This window comes from Trichechus manatus, unplaced genomic scaffold, assembly GCF_000243295.1.
Source record: "Trichechus manatus latirostris isolate Lorelei unplaced genomic scaffold, TriManLat1.0 scaffold00109, whole genome shotgun sequence".
NCBI lineage: Eukaryota > Metazoa > Chordata > Mammalia > Sirenia > Trichechidae > Trichechus > Trichechus manatus.
In genome coordinates this window covers 8,902,881-8,923,431 of record NW_004444045.1, presented here as the reverse complement: position 1 = coordinate 8,923,431, position 20,551 = coordinate 8,902,881, and the positions used below count along the sequence as shown (strand labels likewise).

Here is a 20,551-nt window from a genome sequence, read left to right as displayed (position 1 = left end):
GAAAGGAGAGACTCAGTTCTGCCTTTTAAGTGCTACTTAATATGTCCAAGGTGTATCAGGGCCCACTGTGTTATGTAAATGATTTGTATTTCTAGTTAATCAAGTGATGTGTCATTTGATTTTTAGGTTGTCATAATAGTATTTCTAAATATTAAGGAATGTAGCTTTGTTTTCCTTGGGGGACTGTCGGTGTGATGTCAATGCAGTTTACATCTTCAAATTAATTTAGGGTTTTCTTCTGAGATATACAGGTTCCTGTACAGGATAAAAAGGAGTCCTGGTGGTGCAGTGGTTAAAGCGCTTGGCTGCTAACCAAAAGGTCGTTGGTTCGAATGCACCACCTGCTCCACAGGAGAAAGCTGTGGTAGTCTGCTTCCATAAAGGTTACAGCCTTGGAAACCCTGTGGGGTAGTTCTACTCTGTCCTATAGGTTTGCTATGAATCAGAATCGAGGGCAATGAGTTCGGGTTTTTTTTTTTTTTTTTTTGGTATATAGGGATAGGCATTGAGCAGCCCAAACTCCCCTTAATAACTGTAGAAAGCCTTTTCTTTCAGATCTTTCTTTTTCTTCATGGTCTCTTCCCCACCCCCAACTTTAAAGCATAGCTACATAATAGGTGTTGGTTTATTTTTTCCCCTCATGGAATCATGGGTAGTTTCATTGCAGCTCACCTCTTTCTGTTTGTTTCGTATAGGGCTGATAGTTCAGGACCATTCAGACCCCATGTTCAGTTCATATGCCTATAAGTCCCACTACCTACTGAATGAATCAAATCGTGCTGAGTTGATGAAATTACCTATGATTCCTTCTTCGTCAGCTTCCAAAAAGAAATGTGAGAAAGGTAATAATCAAAATAGTTTCTCTCTTGCTTTTATTTTTGCATTTCCTTTTTTTTTTCCTTTTTCTTTTCTTTCTTTCTTTAAAAAAGGGGGAAAATGTATGCCTGTCAAGCACCATCTGTTGCTTTTGGTAAATTCTGCCTTGGTTGTAACTGTGTCTTCATATGGCTGGCAAAGTTATTTAAAAGGGCTTAAAATAATTCCATTGTTACAAATTTTTACCTACTCTTCTCCTTGATAAATTCTCATACATTTCATATATCTGTGGGTTATTCAAATTGAAAGACTAGGATTTTGTTTAATATAGAAGAATATTCTAAGGGCCCTTTCTCTTTTTGCCTGATACAGAACTACCATTCATGTTAGAATAGAATAGAATAGACGAGAGTGTGATTTATTACTAACTTTCAACTAAATAACAAGATAGGTTATTAAATAGGAGGAAACCAAGATACTGATATGTAAAAGTTTGATTTTACAATACATTTTATTATTTATTTCTTAAATGTTGTACTTAAGAAAGATGCTATTAAAACTAGTTGTCCTTGTCTTAGGAGACATTGGTAGCAGCTGGGGAGGGTCCCCCAAATACTTGATGTTGGAAGGCAGCCCAAATGAATCAAAGAATTGCTTATGGATAGTTTATCCACAGAGAATTAAGAGCTTAATGTATTTTTATATTCTTCCAGTTAATTTAATCTATGGAAGAAAACCTTATCTTGTGTTTAGCTTTACATAGCCCACTTATAATAAAAGAAAAAGGTGGTTTAGCGGTCATGTATTATTTGGGGAGTTACTATCCCAGGGTGTAAAATAAATGAGCTTGAAAGGTGAAGGCCTTTTCCTGTATACATTGCCATTGTGGTCTGGGGCCAGTTTCAGAATCTTTAAAGAAAAATTCATTCATACCTGGATGTACCATGTCTGTATAGCAGATATATGTGAAATGGGCTTTTTTGTTTCATTCTTTGTGTTGCCTGCTTGATGGCGTCTCTGATCTTTGTCAGACATCTGAGGTGGCAACCCAAGACTAAAAGAAAGTATAACTAAGCATGTGGATTAGAACCTATGGAGAAGTAGATTGTGGAGAGTATTATTTTTTGTTTTTCCATTGAAGTCAGGTTATATATCACCTTATTGGTGATACCACCTACATCCAAAACAAAGATGGACATAGATCTGACTTACTCAATAATGCAATAAAATTAGACTACCCAAGGCATTTATAAAATGCTTTCCTTTCCTGCCTGTGCCTTTATACAATTAGATTAATTTCACTGTTGCTTACTTCGTTTTCAGTACTCAGTATTGGCCTTGACATGAATTGAAATTATTTTGAGCCCTCTGTTTGCTTAGCTTGAACCATATCTTACTTCTCTTGCATCCTAAAGCAGTTTTCTTGTGTAGCACCAAGGTGGATCGTTCATGTTTTTAATTTTTTTCTATTTCCCTCATGTATTTTTGACATCTTTATTGTGATTCTGACTGATGATTTTGGGTCTGTATTTCCTCTGAATTAAGACTTAAAATTAATGACTATTACAGAATGTTAAAAATGGCCAGCCTAACTTTCCCTTTTCAGCTCTTCTGGGCATTATCATATGGTCTCTAAAGCTGTTCACAATGGAAACAGCTGTTTTCAATGGAAAGATGAATTATCTCATTTTACTTTAAACTTGCAGAAGAATTCCCTACCTAGGCTTAGAGCACTCAGGCAGCTAATCTCTAGGTTGGAGAATTGGACCAATTAATCCACACTGAGATCTGCAGACAAAGGAAAAAATCCCAATGGTTGAAGTAAAAGCTTTTAAGCAGAGGAAATATAGTAATTTAACTCATCACTGATTATAAATGGTTTTTTTTTTTTTTAATAATATGTTAATCAGTTAGAAGTTTGAAAGTGTATGGGAAGACAACATCTTCTGGGAAATTGATAGCAAACACTTAAATGTTTGGAGTATGTGATTTGATACAGTCATATAGAGGGCCCTTAACCTTTTGCTTATGAGACTTTAAATCTGTGTACACTCATGGTTTTGTAGACCTGATTTTCCAGTGGAAAGATGATTTTTTTTTTTTTTGGCAGCAAATGTCTTTATTATATTTCATTTTCAGTGGTTAACAACCTTCTTTTTCATTGCCTGTATTGAAATACGTATCAAAAATACTTAACTCCTTTTCCCCCAAAGACATCTTTTCTTTCTTTGCATTAAAAAAATATATATTATTTTGATTTGTTTGCCACACCTGTTTTGGTCTTAATCCAGAGATCATTTTGTGTATTTAAAAGCAGAGGGTTTTGCTAGGGAGCTGGGAAGGAACTTCTTGCGGGTGGTACTGCATTCTACACTGGTATTTACTTGGTGTGTGCTATAAAGCAGTGGTTCTCAAAATCAGAAAAGACTGATGTGATCAAAATTTTTGAACTGTGTTTAATATTTCTGAAAACCTAACAGGATCACACATTTGCATAAAATATGGCTGCATGAGTTTCTTTGTATTTGGCTATGACTTTTAACAATTTAATGTGTTAATCCTAGTTTTGTTATGGTGACCAGGAGCTCTAATTGGCAGTTACATATTTCTTCAGTTAGTAAAAAAAAAAAAATTGTTACTTTTAAGATGCAGTTTTTTTGATTGATAAAATATTTGAAAACATGTGGATCCATGAGGAAGGGAAAGGGGATCCTTGGTGATGAACAAGTTGCAAACCACTGCTGTATAGCCTGTTTGACTTTATCTTCACTGAAAAGGTAATGATGCTGTAACCACCAATTCAACAAAGTACAGTCCCTCTTGCTTTTTTGTATGGGAAGAAAAAAAGAACTGATCAACCTATTGCCTGTTTTCATTCTTGCTAATTTTATTGCAAAGGGATTTAGTTAACTGTAGCAGTGGATTAAAATACAAAGATGACCTATTGCTTTCTGTTGAACTCTGAAGGAGAGAAGAAAGTTGCGACACATTTCTTTGAAAGATCTGCTCTCAGATCTACTCAGTCTAACGATTATATGTGCCCATTTTGTTATATGTTAAGGGTTTTACCTGCTTGTTAACCTGATACCTCAATAGCCCACATTTTAGAGGGATAAAGAGTACAGTGACGTTTTTGGTACTTTGTAAAAGCTTTGAGTTTCTGGCTGCTGAAGCCCTCAAAGGGGACTGAAGTAGATAAATCTGTCCCTTTGCTTTCTATTTTAATCCATCACTATAGACATGACTCAACCCCTTTGTTATTTTCCCCCAATTTGAGTCAAATTTAATGCACCTAAAAGATAACTTACTCTTTTTTCTTTTTCTCTTTCCTCTTTTCTCAGTTATTAAGACTGTTTATTTGTTTCAAGGTGGAAGATTGCTATGCTGTGAATCGTGCCCAGCTTCCTTCCACCCGGAGTGCCTGAGCATAGACATGCCAGAAGGCTGCTGGAATTGTGATGACTGTAAAGCTGGCAAGAAGCTACATTACAAGCAGATTGTTTGGGTCAAATTGGGAAATTACAGGCAAGTTTTTCCAAGGACAAAGAAGTATTCCATCATTGTTCAGACACAGGTTCAGAGTCTATGTATGAAGTGGTAGGAGACAGGTAGAGCAGCACAAAGCTAAAAAAAACAAAACCCACGGCCATCAAGTCGACTCCAACTCATAGCAACCCTATCGGAAAGAGTAGAACTGCCCCGTAGGGTTTCCAAGGCTGCAAATCTTTATGGAAGCAGACTGCCACATCTTTCTCCCAAGGAGCAGCTGATGGGTTCAAACCCCAACCTTTTGTTTTGCAGCCGAGTGCTTTAACCACTGTGCCACCAGGGCTCCCTAGCACGGTGCTACTTTCTTAAAAAAGAAAGAAAAAACAGTGGGTGATTTGGAAGGTTTGATTGCTGTTGTTTGGTTTTTTTTTCTTTTTTTGATTGGTTGGTTGACTTTTATTTTTAAGTTCTGAAAGTTTACACTAATGAACTTAGGTACTTCAGGTAGGGTCGTTACGCGTCAGAATGGACTCGACGGCAGCGGGTGTTATGTAGACAGTGCAGAAAATGTTTTCTTTGGGTCTTAATTCGATTTATATCGATTTCTGATTTCTAATAAAATCAAAAGACTTTATATCCTAGCCAAGAAGTATTTGGGTTAATAACTCTCTTTGCCCTTGAATCTGTTCCATTTTAGTTCTAGCTAGAAGCCCTAAGCTGTGTGTAAGAAAAGATAGTATTTAATTAAGAGCCTTTAGTTCTTAAGGGAATGAAGTGAGAAGTATGGGTGATTGCCATTATTTTAATAAAACTTTCTCCCTTTAAGCAGCCTGTTTTTAACAAGCCTTCACTGAACAGGTATATCGATATATTTTAAAAACTCTCCACTCTACCTTTTGAGGCATATGTTCATCATTTTACTAAGAAAATAGATACTATTCAAGACAGCACAATAAAATTCTGCTTCTTGATTAGAATCCTAAGTAAAATACATTTCCGTAGAATTTTAAGCATATTGTCATTTTTTAGCAAGGGCTATGTTGTTTTCTCTAATTTGGCTAAGTAAGAAATGAGCACATGCTTTAAATATGCTGCTAGCTTACCTATTTAATTTTAAAAACTTGAGGGGCATTGAGGTTTTAGAAGACCTTGTTTAAAAAACACTTATGACAGGAAATCTCCAAGTTCTAAAGGAAAAGATTGACAGTTTGAATACACAAACAATTTTATACTGTTAGGCAAAAGACACCATAAAGTTTTAAAAGGCAGATGCCAAACTGGGGTGAAATCATTGCTCTTCTGCATTCAATAAGAAAAGACAAATACCTCACTAGAAAAATGGGTAAAGAAGAGAAAGAGCCAGTTTGCAAAAGAATAGCAAGTAGAAAATAAACATGGGAAAAATGCTCAGCCACACTAAAAATAAATGCACATTAAAACAGAGCTTTCTTTTTCAATTAACAGATTGGCAGAGGTTTAAAAGATTAATAATTTTTTTGCATTTGGTGCGGGCATAGGGAATGAGTACTCACTGGAAGCCAGTCTGGCATCATGTTTCAAAATTCTAACTCTGTATAGCCTTTCACCCAGCACTTCTACTTCAAGGAACTTGTCAAAGGGAAAACAATTGGATAAGCAGGCAAAATTGTGTTTATAAGGATGTTCACTGTAGTATTTTTATAATTGCAAAATTTGAAATACACCAAAATACTTAGTCAGCAGGGGATTTGTCAAATAGATTATGGTGTATCCATGAGTTGGAATCGACTCAGTGGCAGCTAACAACATCTGTATTGTAGAATACCTTGAAGCCAATAAAAGGATAAGGCAGGTCTGTGTAGTAACATAGGAAGATATCTGTGATATATAGTTGTTTAAAAGGACTACGAAACAATATACACAATATGTTCCCATGTGTTTATACAACAACAACGTAGAACTAGATAAAATGTGTTTTTAATACCCGGAAAGAAATATATCTAATGTATTTCTTAGATGTAATGAGATTACAAGTGAAGACATTTCTTGCTTTTTCTGTTATACATTTCTACTGTACTTTAGTTTTTGAAAGAAATATTTTCTGCTTAATTTAAATGTATCTCTTTCTGGGGTGGGGAGGGGTGTGCAGGGTTTGACAATAGATAAGACATCGCTGGGTAAGAAATGTCTAAGACAGTGTGGGAGGCCTTTAGATCTTTAAATAAATTTCAGAGTATTTCTATGAGTATGAAAGTCTTTGATTTAATTTAAATACTTAGATTTTAATCGTATTACATTTTCAAGAGGCCCAAACCAATATTCCAATTCAGATTGCAGCCAATGTGATTTTATATCTAGGTCAGATTCTCCTTGTATGTTTCCATCCATGAACTAACTCTTAATGTATTTCTTTCCAGTCAGGCCCAGCTGGGCCGCATGAAGTTGTTTATTTTCAATAGCTAATTACTCTCCACTGTGAACCCTGCTGGGGGGAAATTTGAGGACCTGGAACAACCTCTGGGAGAAAATGTGCCCCTTGCTAACTGACCCTAGTGAACGCAGTAATCATGTACACATTTATACCTTCAAATGGTTTGAGAAATAAATAGAGTAACCATTTCCTAGCCTTCTCTGAGGGTAAACCAAATACTGACCACGTGAAATAATGTTTTCTTTTATTTTAACAGTTTGAGCCTGGACTCTTACCCATGTTTTTAATTAATTCCTTGATGTAGAGCAGAGTACCTTTCAGATGAAGCTTATTCAGATTCTGCACTATAAATCTGGGAGTGCAGCCACATCATTGTTTATCATCTAAATAATATAATATTTGTTAATATGTGGTTATTAGACATATGTAAAATAAAAGACTGAAAAAATTTAAGTTCTGTGCATTTAGTGTTCATATCGATAATTTTATATACTACAAAAGCCCATGTGAGGATCACTGCGAGGCTGGCTCACTTTATGACCTTTAGCTTTAGCCTTCAATTCCTGACTTCCCTGATAGCTGGAGACTATCAAATGCTGCTTACAGATGGTTTCATTTAGTGATGGCTGGGGTATTCGGTCATCATAGCATGAAACAGTTACATTTTCATTCTGTCCCAAATCCCACGTTTGATTTAAAATGAATTAAATTTGGAAATACATAATGGTATAAAACCTAGAACATTTGACCAAAAGGTGTTTGCCTTGGTGGATTAGAGATTCAGAAAATGCTAATTTGATTGGGAGTGGTCATTCTTTACTGTGGCATCAGATAACTCCCAAAATGATTCTCTTGACTACTAGAAATTAACTTTTACCTTGAAAGATAATCTTGGTATATTTAAGTATGTCGAGCTTGAGAAAAAACATGACTTTTCTAAAATTGCCATCAGGTTTGGAATAGCACTGGTAATATTCTAATTCTTAAGTTGGGTGGTGGGTTCAGTGTTTTTATTATTATGCTTTATAACTTATACTTACATGATATATCATTTTGTAAATATAAAATATTAATTTTTTAAAAGAAATTGGATTGGGTGTTAGGGCCTAGTTTGGTTAGTCTGTGCTGGCTGTCTCATTAATGTTTTTAAGCGTGTGGTTTGGGCAGGATGTGAACCTAAATGAAATTTGCAGGGTACAGCCTTTTTTCCCTCCTGCCATCCTGGTAAAGAATAGTGTGGTTTTCCATCATCTTAGTCTAAAATTGCTTTTGTTTTCAGATGGTGGCCAGCAGAGACCTGCAACCCCAGGTCTGTGCCACTGAACATCCAGGGCCTTAAACATGACTTGGGGGACTTCCCTGTGTTCTTCTTTGGTTCTCATGACTACTATTGGGTACACCAGGGCAGAGTGTTCCCTTATGTTGAAGGAGACAAAAGCTTTGCTGAGGGACAGACTAGTATTAACAAGACATTCAAAAAAGGTAAGTTGGATGATGTTTACAGTGACTCAAAACTAAGACTCCAGTGTTGATTTTTCAGCATCTCCCCACTTGCATATGACATATTTCTGGCATTAGAATATTTCACAGTGTTATGATTCAGCATATGTAAGCTTCCAGTCACATTGGAACCAGTTTTAAAAATACATTTCAGTATAATAAAATGGTGCTATGTGTGTGAGAGGAATTTCTTCAATGATCTTTCTACAGAGATTATTCTGGAAATAATCTTCTTCATCAGGTGAAGCTCTTTTGCCACAAAAGAATAGTGAAATAGCTTTCATAGTGAGTTGACAGGAAGTTTTGGCTTTCTGGGTAAAGGTAAAATGAATTTCAAGCTAGTACAAGATTTAAAAAAAAAAAAAAACTGCTGTTAGGTTCACTTGGAAGACTCTGATCATTCTCTGAGGCAGCAGCTTGCACAGAGCAGTGTTCAGCCATAAATCCTGTTTCAATGTTACCCTAAGTTGGTGATAAACGATGATGGCCAGAATACAGTTTTAAAAAGGAAATCTCAGGCCAGAGGCAGTGCAGTGGAAAGGCAATGTAAAGCTACTCTCCTAAGAGTTTTTGTTTGCTTGTTTTTTGGTATTTATATGCTTTGCTTGGTCTTATCGGCAGCACTGGAAGAAGCTGCAAAACGTTTCCAGGAGTTGAAAGCACAAAGAGAAAGTAAAGAAGCACTAGAGATTGAAAAAAATTCAAGAAAACCCCCTCCTTACAAACACATCAAAGTGAGTCCTTTCCCATGAAAACATTGATATTTGATGTGAAAGATGAAATGTATTACTTTATTAGTTGGGAGTCGCTTTTTGACTTGTGAGAACGTTTGCTAATTACCATCCACTGTACTGTATAACAAACTGAGAGCCTTTGTTGGAGGCATCCAGTGGGAGCCATAGCTCTTTGCTATGCTGTGAGCGTCAGGGCTTCGACAAGCCCTCTCCTACCTCGGAGGGACATGTCTGATGTGAAATCCTGTTCACTCTACCAGGTCATCCTGCGACCAGATGATTACATAGGTATTTAGCCCCCCACTTCCAGAGAGCCACAGACAAGCATGTTTTGTCTTGTTTTTAGTTATGAAATTTCCATCAGCTAGTGGAAGGAGATATACATAGGATAGATAAATGAGAATTCACATCAGGTTTTGATGTTTTTGTCAACTAAGGAGAGGCAGTAATTATTCGTAGCTTATGCACGGGGAAATGAAGACAGAGGGCCTTTCTCAGAGACACCACATGGATGTTTTTGATCTGTTCAAATTGCTAATAGATGATGTACTTACCTTCTGCTGCCCTCTCATTAGTGGATTTGTTTTCTAGGCTAACAAAGTCGTAGGAAAGGTGCAGATCCAGGTTGCTGACCTGTCAGAGATTCCCCGCTGCAACTGCAAACCAGCCGATGAAAACCCCTGTGGCCTGGAATCTGAGTGCCTGAACAGAATGCTGCAGTACGAGTGCCACCCACAGGTGTGCCCTGCCGGGGATCGTTGCCAGAACCAGTGCTTTACCAAGAGGCTCTACCCCGATGCAGAGATCATCAAAACAGAGCAAAGAGGCTGGGGCCTCAGGACCAAAAGGAGCATTAAGAAGGTAGCATTTGGGGGCTGAAGGGGAATGAATAGGCCAGGACCTCTGCCTTTTAGGGGTGCTTCAGTAAGGTATAATTCTAAGATAAAATACATAGGGATTTATGGCAAATTTTTGAAACATCCCACATTGAGAGTTTGGTGCTCCTTGAGCAAAGTAGAAGTGGTAGGAAGAAAATGTACATAAACTTTGTCCTGTGATGAGTCATAAAAAGGAGAAGGAGCATTGGTAAGTTCCTGTTTGAAATATTTTTTACTTGTTAAGTGAAATAGATGTAAAATACTTTAGTAAAAGCAAAATAGTAAAATTAAGAAAGTTCTGCAATAGGAACTAGCTGTAGCATCATAATTCATTAGCCACGAAACCATGGCCAAGTCACTTAGCCTCCCTGAACCTTAAGAGTTTCATCTTTATAGTGGACACAGTAAGCCCTGCCCTACATATATATATATTTTTAATTGAACTTTAGGTGAAGGTTTACAGAACAAACTAACTTCTTATTAAATAGTTAGTACATATATATTGTTTTATGTCATTGGTTAACAACCCCATGACATGTCAGTCCTCTCCTTTCTCGACCTTGGGTTCCTTATTACCAACTTTCCTGTCCCCTCCTGCCTTCTAATCCTTGCCCCTGGGCTGGTGTGCCCCTTTAGTCTTTTGTCCTATGGGTCTGTCTAATCTTTGGCTAAAAGGTGAACCTCCGGAGTGACTTCATTACTGGGCTAAAAGGGTGTCCGGGGGCCATACTCTCGGGGTGTCTCCAGTCTCTGTCACCTGCCCTACATATTTTGAAAGTCGCCGTGAGTCTCAAATTGTTACATATGGGGGAAAAACTGGAAAAAGTTAAGATCTTTAACACTCGTAAATTATCTTCATGTTTATGCTTTGAGGCAGTTTTTCAAAGCATTCTCTTTGCTTAACACAAGAAATACTTGTTCATTATAGAAAAAGTTTAAATGCAAATAGCTTTAAAAAAAAAATGAAAATCACCAGTAAATCCTACTCAAACAGTGACTGTCAAACTGTAGAATGTGTGAGAATCCCCTGTGGCCCTTCTTAAAAACAGTGTCTTACTGAATTAGAGTATCTGGGATGGGCCTGGAATCTGTATTTTAAAACAAGGCCCTCTCCAACCGCACCCCTCCCTGCCTAGTACCATCTCCTATACAGAACTTGGGGATGTATTCACTGAGAGAATATGGACCTAGTAGGAATTTAAAATTACTCTTGGCATTTTTCCACCTTTTAAAAAATCACCTTTATAATTTAAAAAATACCATCTGAATATAGTAAAGAAAAGTCAAACAATACAGAAAAGATAGTAAAGAGTGAAATTCCTCCTTCATCCCTTCAATTCTTGGTCTCCTCACTAGAAATAACCCTTGTTAATAGTTTGGGATGTAACCTTTTAGAGCTTTTTCTGTGCAGTTATAAGTACAAATACGTATTCATATATATACTGTATTTGTAGGGTTTTTAAAATATAAATATGATCATACATCTTATTCTTTTTTCCCTCCCACTTAATATATCATAAATACATTTCTATGGCAATACATATAGATTTCACCTCATTCTTTTTGACAGTCTCACAATGTATTCTATGGGAAGATGTACCCTAATTTATTGAACTCTTCCTTAATAAATGGACACACACACACAGAGCTTTCAATTCTGTAATGAACATTACACACACACACACACAGAGTTTTCAGTTCTGTAATGAACATTACACACACACACACACACACAGTTTTCAATTCTGTAATGAACGTTCTTGGTCATCTGTCTTTCTGTACCTATTCTATAGGTTAGATTGCTCGAAATTCATTCATTCATTCAGTACATATTTATTAAGTTTCTTTTATGTGTCAGGTACTATTCTAGGTACTTGGAAAACAATAGAGAAAACAAAAGACATATAAAGCCTTTACCTTTGTGAATCTGCTGGATAATGTATAATGTAAACAGATACATAATGTTAAATACCATGAAATGCTGCAAAGAAAAATAAGCTGTAAAAGGGAATAGCTGGTGGCAGGAATTGCTATTTTAGATTGGTTGGCCAAGGAACGCCTGAGGAGGCGATGGTTGACCTGCATGTGTGAGGGAACAAGCCATGCAAAGATATACAGAAGAGCATTGCAGACTGGAAGAAGAGCAGATACAGAGGTCTTAGCATACGTACTCTAGGGACAGCAAGAAAGCTAGTGCGCCTAGAGGAGAGTGGGCACCGAGAGAAGTGGTAGGTAGGACATGAGGTGAGGGGAGTAGTCAAGGGCTAGATCATATGGGGCCTTATAGGCCATGGAATGGGAAGCTTCTGGGACACTTTAGTAGGGAGTGACTTGATCTGACTTGGTGTATTAGTTTTCTGTTGCTGCATAACAATATTACCACAAACCTAGCAATGTAAAACACACATTGTGTTTTCTCACAGTTTCTATGGGTCAGGACCTGACAAGGCTTAACTGGGTCCTCTGCTCACGGTCTCACTAGGTTGCAGTCACGGTGTTGAGCAGGACTGGGTTCTTGCATGGTTCTTGGCACAATTCTTTGTGCTTCAGCGTTTTTTTGGCTGGCTATTGACCAGAAGCAGCTCTCAGCTTCTAAAGGCCATCCATAGCTCCTGGCCACATGGAGTTCCCCAGCATGGCCACTTGCTTCCTTACAGCCAACAAGGCTAGAGGAGAGAGACCAGCAAAACGGACACTAAAATCTTATGTAACCAAATCACATACTCACATACACCCCGTCACCTTTGCCATGTTCCGTTGGTTAGAAACAAGCCACAGGTCCTGCTCACATGCAAGAGCAAGGGATCGCACAGCGGCATGAACACCAGGAGGCCGGGATGGTGAGGGCCACCTTAAGAGTGTCTGCCATGCTTCGGTTTCAAGTGTAGCTCTTTGGCTATAGTGTGGAGAATTTAAGCTAAGCCAGAAAGAGTGATGAAAAAGATACCATTAGAGTAGTCCAGGAGAGAGAGAATGGTGGTTTGGATCACTAGAGCTGTAGATGAGCAGAGAGAGAAGTGGTTGGATTGCTGATATTTTGAAGGTAGAGCCAGTAGGATTTGCTGATGGATTAGATATGTGGATTGGGTTGCTTGGACAAAGGCCATCTACATTTAAAGTGCTACGTAATGTAAAAATGTTGATATTACTTTAATGCCATGCGTGTAACACATACAAATTTGTACCTATGATTTTTTTTTTGGGGGGGAGGGGAGCTGTATGAGACCATCGTAAAACCCACCCAGTTTCATATTGTGTTCCAAAAAACCAAACCCACTGCCGTCAAGTGGATATTGATTCATAGCGACCCTATAGGACAGAGCAGAACTGCCCCATAGGGTTTCCAAGGCTGTAAATCTTTACAGAAGCAGACTGCCACATCTTTCTCCAGCTGGTGGTTACCAACCACCGACTTTTTGGTTAGCAGCCGAGCACTTTAACCACTGTGCCACCAGGGCTCTTTCTAATATTAACATCCTTTAATAATAGTTGTGTTTATTGTGAAATGTATTCTGAAATAATTTATTAAGTTAATAATATGATCAAGAGAAAAGCAAATACAATCTGGATTATTCTGCCCTTTTGCACTTGAGAGATTGCTAATGTAAGGCAATTGGTCTTTTACAAAATAGCTAGAAATATAGTCATTGAAAAGCGTAATCATAAAGACTTCATAGCAACATGGAAAAGATTTTTGGTATAGTCAAGGGGAGAAAGTCAAACATGAAATTGAATGTACACAGTCCTTTTCTTTTCACACATAACAGATTCCTGAAAACATGTGCTAGAGTCAAACAAGAGACTTCCTGTTATGAAGTGGTTCCTTTCTCAGAAATGAAAAAAAAATTAAATACACTAAAGTACACCCTGCTTTTAGCCGCAGTCATTAAGGACAGATTTCCAGCATTTTAAAAAGTTCTTTATTTTATTATTTTTTTCACAGTTGAATTCACAGTTAATGGTTTTAAGTTCAGTAAGCAGCTCTTTGAGGCTAAAGATTTGTCAGTTTTAGGACATCTAAAATATTTGCATCTTTACTCACAATAATATGAAATTTATGAGAGAGTACTTCTCGTGTCTGATATCAGTACTTTAATTTTTCTTTATTTACTTCTTTTATAAAATAGTATTTGGTTGATGCTCTGCTCTGTGTGGTTGTTGTGTGCCGGCGAGTGGATTCTGACTCACAGCAACCCTACAGGACAGAGTGGAACTGCCCCACAGGGTTTCTCAGGCTGTAATCTCTATGAGAACAGATCGCCAGGTCTTTTCTCCTGAGGAGCTGCTGGTGGGTTGCAGCCTCCCACCTTTGGTTAGCAGCCGAGTGCTTAACCATTTTGCCATCAGGGCTTCTTCTCGGCTCTCTAGGTTTCCATTAAAGCAACGGTGCCATAAATTAGTTAAGTATGGTAACACTAGGTGGTAATGCCCCCAAGATGACAATGCAGTCTTCTTTTACCCTCAAGAGCAGTGCCACCATATAATTGTATAATGTCAGAGTCCAAAATGGATGTATGAAAAGTCATTTAAGGCTGACAGTGCACAATACACAAACGTGTAGAACTGCCAATGTCCTTCATGAGAAAGGACTGGAAGGAAAAAGTGGAGAAAATAAACCACTCTTATGTCATGGCAGTTTTAGATAAAATGTTTTTCATTTTCTAACCTAATTCTTTGTGATAGCTCTTAAAATAAATACAAATGGGGAGAGAGAAAAAACTAGAGGTCATCTTTTACGGTGGCCCCTCCCCACCTGAAACAAGTCTGTAGCTCCTTAAAGCTGACTGGTGTTTTTCACTGATCTCGCTAACGACAGACTGCCGAGGGAGAGGACTGATGCGTGGGAGGTTAGGGTGGTTCCTTCCAACTTGATCCTTTCCAATTTCTTCTCCCTTGCAACAGAAATAGCAGTATTTTATTTTTATCAGTAGAAAAAACATAAATATTTTTAAGAACATTGGCTATGTTCTTAATGGTTTACTAAAATCAGAAAATAGGATATAATATTTTTCTTTAAGTTACTGATATTAATTACCAACAGAAGGGCCAGTGAAAATTTGTGTGTGGGGAGGGAGCAAAAGTCTGGTAAAACAATAAGCTCATATATTTTTATTTGTTTCTTGAGACATTTATTCTTAAGTGTATTAGTAAGACTGATGAGTCCCGTAGATAATGCTGTTGTCCTAAATTGAGTCAACTGTTTTTTTAGGAGAAAGGGTTAACGTCTATAAGTATATAATCACCTTGTGACCCAGTAAACACACTTGTAACCATTTATGCCAGAGAAATGAACACTTACATCCACACAAAGCTCTTGTACAAATGTTGATCGCAGCTTTATTTATAACGGCTAAACCCTGGGAACAGTCCCTCCCAAAGTCCTTCAGTGGGTGAATGGCTAAACTGTGGTACATCTATACTGTAGGATACTACTCAGCAATAAAAAATAAATGAACTGTCAATACACACAACTTGGATGGATCTCAAGGAATTATACTGAGATTTTGTTTAATCCAATCTCAAAGGTTACATACTGTATAATTCCATTTATATAATATTCTCAAAATGACAGTATTCTAAAGATGGGGAACAGATTGTTGGTAGCCAAGGATTAGGGACAGGACAGTGAAGGAGCAGCACAGGGGTCTCTGCTGATGGAACAGTGCAGCAGCTTAATTGTGGTGGCGGTTACACAAATCTACACATGATAAAATTGCATGGAGCTATGGGTTCGGCATTTTTTTTTTTATACATGCACTCTTACACAAATTAGTGCGTGTAAAATTAGTGAAATCTGAGTAAGTCTGCAGATGGTACCAATGTCAGTTTCCTAGTTTCGATGTTGTATTGTAGTTATGTGAGATGTCACCATCGGGGAGACTAGGTGAAGAGTACATGAACTTTCTCTGTACTATTTTGCAACTTCCTGTGAATATCTGTAACTAGTTGAAAATAAAATATTTTTTAAAAAATAGAACTAGTTTCAGATTCAGATCTTTTCCAGGTCTACAAACTAGTAAAAGTCTGTTATAATACAGCTTCGAAAGCTGGAGTTAGCCTTATCCCCAGGTCCCAGTAATTCCCCACCAGGGTATCACTTGGAAATATTGAAGTAGCATTGACAGCAAGAAAAGGCAAGCAGATTAGCATCTTTTGATGCATTTGCACGAGAAAAACAGTGCCACTTGAGTGCCCGTGAATTAAAAAAACCATTGTTTCTAGGGTTGGAAGTTACACTTTCAGGATTCTTTTTCTGTTAATTTTCTCGGATTTCACATGTTGTTAAGAAATGCTTTGCAGTATAATGCATTGATTTTACATTTCTGTGTCATATGCCTTTCTGCAGGGTGAATTTGTAAATGAGTATGTTGGTGAATTAATTGATGAAGAAGAATGCAGATTGCGAATCAAACGAGCCCACGAGAACAGCGTAACTAATTTTTATATGTTAACTGTTACCAAGGTAAAATTGCTTTTCTTTTTCCCTCTCTTTCTTTTTTTTTTTATAAGACAAAAGGATATATTTTTTTAAATTTGTTTCATGTTTTTAGGTCAAACTCAGTTTCCTCTAATTTGGTTTCTTTCAGGCAAATTATAATTGTTTATAGTAGCCAGTATGCTACCTGCTAGTTTGTTGCTGTTGGGTGCCCTCGAGTCGAACCCTATTCCTAGTGACCCCATGTGACAGAATAGAACTGCCTGTAGGGTTTCCTAGGCTGTAATCTTTACAGGAGCAGATCACCAGGCCTTTTCTCCCTTGGATTCGAATTGCCAACCTTTCCTTTATCAGCTGAGTGCTTAACCATTACACCACCAGGGCCCTTTGCTACCTAGTGTAGCGTGCTAAATACCAGAGTACAGAATGAATCACCGTTGAAGTCTTGCACGTGCCCTGTGAGGCAGCATCTGGAGTGAAAAGATAACCAGGAATAGGGTTAACATATCCGGAGTTTAGTCTCAGCTCACTGGGAATAGGGTGAACATATGTGGAGTTTAGTCTCAGTTCACCAGGAATAGGGTGAACATATCCGGAGTTTAGTCTCAGCTCACCGGGAATAGGATGAACATATCCGGAGTTTAGTCTCAGCTCTTATTCACTAAGAGATCTGGACCTTAGTTTTTTTTTATCGCTAAAGGAGATAATCAGCTCCGTGATTTAGTTATAAACCACCATTAGAGTTTTGTTGTAGCAAAAATTCTAAATTGTTCTGTATACTTGTTTTTTAAAAAATGAGTTAGGAAAATAATAAGCACTGTTGTTGAAAAATGACAGAAAAATATAGTAAAGGTGCTGTTTTAATATGTGTAAGACCTATTTGATGTGCATTATATCCATTATCTCATTTAATTTCTTCAACAGTCCTCTGATTTACAGGGGACAAGAAACGGGTCCAGTAACGATAAGTGATTTGCTGGCTATCCTATTACAGTTTAATGAAGAGCTGAGACTAGTACTCATGTTTCCTGTGTCCAAGGCTATCTCTAGACTGAGAGTCAAAATATCATTAAAAGTAAGAAATAGAGATCATTTAAAAGAAGTATTATTTCAACTGATGTTTCATTATTTGAAAGTTTTTTTTTTACGACTTCATTAACATAAATGAAAATGTCGTTATTGATGATTGCCGGAATCTGGCTCCCTCCATCCTGTCCTTGCTGCAGTGGCCCTTCCAGGCCTCTTGATAACACTCAGGACTCTCCATCCTCTGGAGCTGGTCCAGACTATCAGAGTCCAAACTCAGGGGGCCTCCGTGCTCAGCCTTTTACTGCACCAGTGAAAACAGTGCAAATAGATGGCTACTGGAGAGAGATTCCACACTATAGCCCTCCCATCAATCACATCTCCGAGTCTTCTTTTAGGGTGTGTGGGGTGGGGGAGTGGTTCTCTTTTTGCCTTCTTCCCACTTTGTGGCCTAAACTCTCATCTGTCTACCCCATACTAGTTTTGCTTCCTGTTCAGAGCTGGGGAGGAGAGCTAACAACAAAACACCATAGTTCCCATTCCCGGTAGCTATCTGAACTTGGAGTTGTCTAATCAGAAAATACCCTTCCTAAACCCACAGCCAGCTAATCTTCTAAGGACATTATTCTGTGGTCTGTTTGTTTCTCGAAATGAACTTAAAAAGAAACGAAATTCCTCCTTATCTAAATTACTTTGACTTAGAGGTCATCCAGTGAAGAGCTTGGTAAATGGCACAGGGAGCACGACCTTTTCAGAGCTGTCAGTTGTCAGACATCAGCGGGGAGCAAAATGCTGCTGCCTTGTGACCCTTGACTAAATTCTTAGAATGTTTCATTTAGTTTTATGCCAAAGGTATCTTTCTTTTCTTTCCGAAGGACCGTATAATTGATGCTGGCCCAAAAGGAAATTATTCTCGCTTTATGAACCACAGTTGTAATCCAAACTGTGAGACACAAAAGTGGACAGTGAATGGAGATGTTCGAGTTGGACTTTTTGCTCTTTGTGATATTCCTGCAGGTAAACACTGCACCTTGCTCCCCGACCCCCTCTCCCTAGGAAGAAAGTATGTCCTTTGAAGACAGGGCATTGTTTTTTAAGGCTCGATGTGTGAGTATTTATTCAGATATGATAAAGAGTTATGATATTTAGAGTTGAGTGTTATCTGCCAATAAGAGGTAAAAATCTGTAACCTACAGAAGGGAGCTTAGGAAGATCCTTTGTGTAAGAGAGGATGTTACAGGATTCTGTGTGTCTACAATCCTATTGAATTAATTCTCCAAACTATTGCTGTCCATGTAATGTAACCAGACGTTTAAGCTTTTGTCTTCTTTTTTTAAAAATATTTAAAGTAATTAGCCTGTGTTAACACTAATTTCTTTTCATTTTTACTTTGAGAGATCAGTCTGCTTCAAATTATACATAAAAAGCCTCTGAAACCAGATCTGTTGCTTTCATTTTTCCTTACCCATCCAGCATTTCAACAGCCCAACTTAGTTTCTCCTTTGTTAAGTTTATAGAAAATGGGTAAGAAGGGAAATGCTGTAGCTAAAACAGATTTAAAATGTGCTTCTAGAATTTACTGTGGATCGTTCAAGGCCAGCTAAAAGAAAGCTTGGGAGGCCCTAATGTGAATCCCTAGATCTTTGATGTATGTAGTAAACTTCCATTGTGAAACTCTTGTCTGTTCAAAATATAAAGCATTAATTACTAGAAATAGTATTGTTTTTATAATTCTGTGGTTGGATTGTTCATTTAGAAGCTGGTGTAAATTAGCTTTGGAAAAGAGGGCTAAACTAGAACCCAGTATGAGCATAGACTGCAGATTCTTTGTTCCTCTTCCATTGTTTTCAACCACTTCTGTGAAAAGGAGATGACTTCTCTTTACAATATTTATTTTCACTGTAATCATTGGAGGCGGAGGTGTTCCCCCCCTTTATTCTTTTTTTTTCCATCACTGTCTTCAGTGTGTTGGAACATGAGGAAGGGAAGAGTATTCATTACAGAAATACGTCTTTTTCATTAGGAGAGTGTGTCTGTAGCAGCATTTCTCTGCCCCGTGACTTGAGGAGGAATAATTATTTTTCTTATGTTTTAGGGATGGAATTAACATTTAATTATAACTTGGACTGTCTGGGCAATGGCAGAACAGAGTGCCACTGTGGGGCGGCTAACTGCAGCGGCTTCCTAGGAGTTCGGCCCAAGGTCAGTCACGCAGCGCCCCGGGCCAGCAGGGGATGAGGGGAGGGTGTTTCTGACTCAGAAAAGGCAGGCAGACGGGGACCTGGGTTAGTTTGCAGGACATCAGTTGTATTACCAGAAGCTTAGACTATCTGACTTTTGTCTTTCTAAGGTCTATGAGGTTCTGAAAATGCATTTGTATTTCTGGTTGAATTTAAAATTAACAAATTCCCCTTCAAAAACAACAACAACAAATCACTGGATGGTACATATTAAAATGATGAGTTTTATGGTCTGTGAATTATATCTCAATGAAAAAATAATTCAGAGGTTGTCTAAGTGTTAATGGGTTAAAGCTGCTTGTGTTCACCAGCATCCCTGTGATTTAAAAAATAGTACCCTACTCAAAAGCCAATGAAAACAAAGCCTTATTTTTATTGTTGTTACGGGATGAGTTGTCCTGATTTACTTAGGTAACTGAGCAACAGATGAATTGAAATGCATGTGAGGTTGTAGGGTTTTCCTTTCTATGTAAAGCTGCATACACAGCCCGTGACCATTCAAACTGGGCCTTTTTCTCTGCCAGTCGGCGTGTGCATCAACAACTGAAGAGAAGGCAAGAAACGCTAAGTTAAAGCAGAAGAGGCGAAAAATCAAAACAGAACCAAAGCAGATGCATGAAGATTACTGTTTCCAGTGTGGAGATGGTGGAGAGCTGGTCATGTGTGACAAAAAAGACTGTCCCAAAGCATACCACCTCATATGCCTTAACCTGACTCAGCCTCCCTATGGTAAGCGAGAATTTCAAGACCCTTTCTCTGACCTGCATCTTTGCCAACTATTTGTAACTCAGAAGATAGTCTGCTGTCTCTAGAAGGCCCATGGAATAGGAAGGGTTGAGTAGAATGAGAAAACAAAAATTTTACTAATGAAAAATCTGTCTCCTTACAAATTCAGGATATCTTGTGGAACAGCAAGGATTGTTTTTCTTTTTTTTAACACAGTTTTTTTTGTTGTTTATTGTTGTAGTTTAAATGAAGTTTGTATTTCAAGTTAGTCTCCCATACAAAAATTTATACATACA

At 37.9% G+C, this 20,551-nt stretch overlaps 1 protein-coding gene across 8 annotated transcripts in view; it reads left to right on the top strand.

The window, feature by feature from the left end:
- NSD3 (nuclear receptor binding SET domain protein 3) overlaps positions 1 to 20,551 on the top strand; it is a 104,321-nt gene that overhangs the window by 80,041 nt on the left and 3,729 nt on the right. For 7 of the 8 annotated variants that reach the window (XM_023737854.1, XM_004383404.2, XM_023737851.1 and 4 more), the window contains 9 exons: positions 696 to 842; positions 4,185 to 4,341; positions 7,995 to 8,197; positions 8,837 to 8,949; positions 9,541 to 9,810; positions 16,174 to 16,290; positions 18,165 to 18,306; positions 19,385 to 19,491; positions 20,054 to 20,258. In XM_023737854.1, the coding sequence (XP_023593622.1) occupies positions 696 to 842; positions 4,185 to 4,341; positions 7,995 to 8,197; positions 8,837 to 8,949; positions 9,541 to 9,810; positions 16,174 to 16,290; positions 18,165 to 18,306; positions 19,385 to 19,491; positions 20,054 to 20,258 (1,461 nt within the window). The remainder of the gene's footprint in view (positions 1 to 695; positions 843 to 4,184; positions 4,342 to 7,994; positions 8,198 to 8,836; positions 8,950 to 9,540; positions 9,811 to 16,173; positions 16,291 to 18,164; positions 18,307 to 19,384; positions 19,492 to 20,053; positions 20,259 to 20,551) is intronic. The other variant, XM_004383405.2, reaches the window with a different exon arrangement.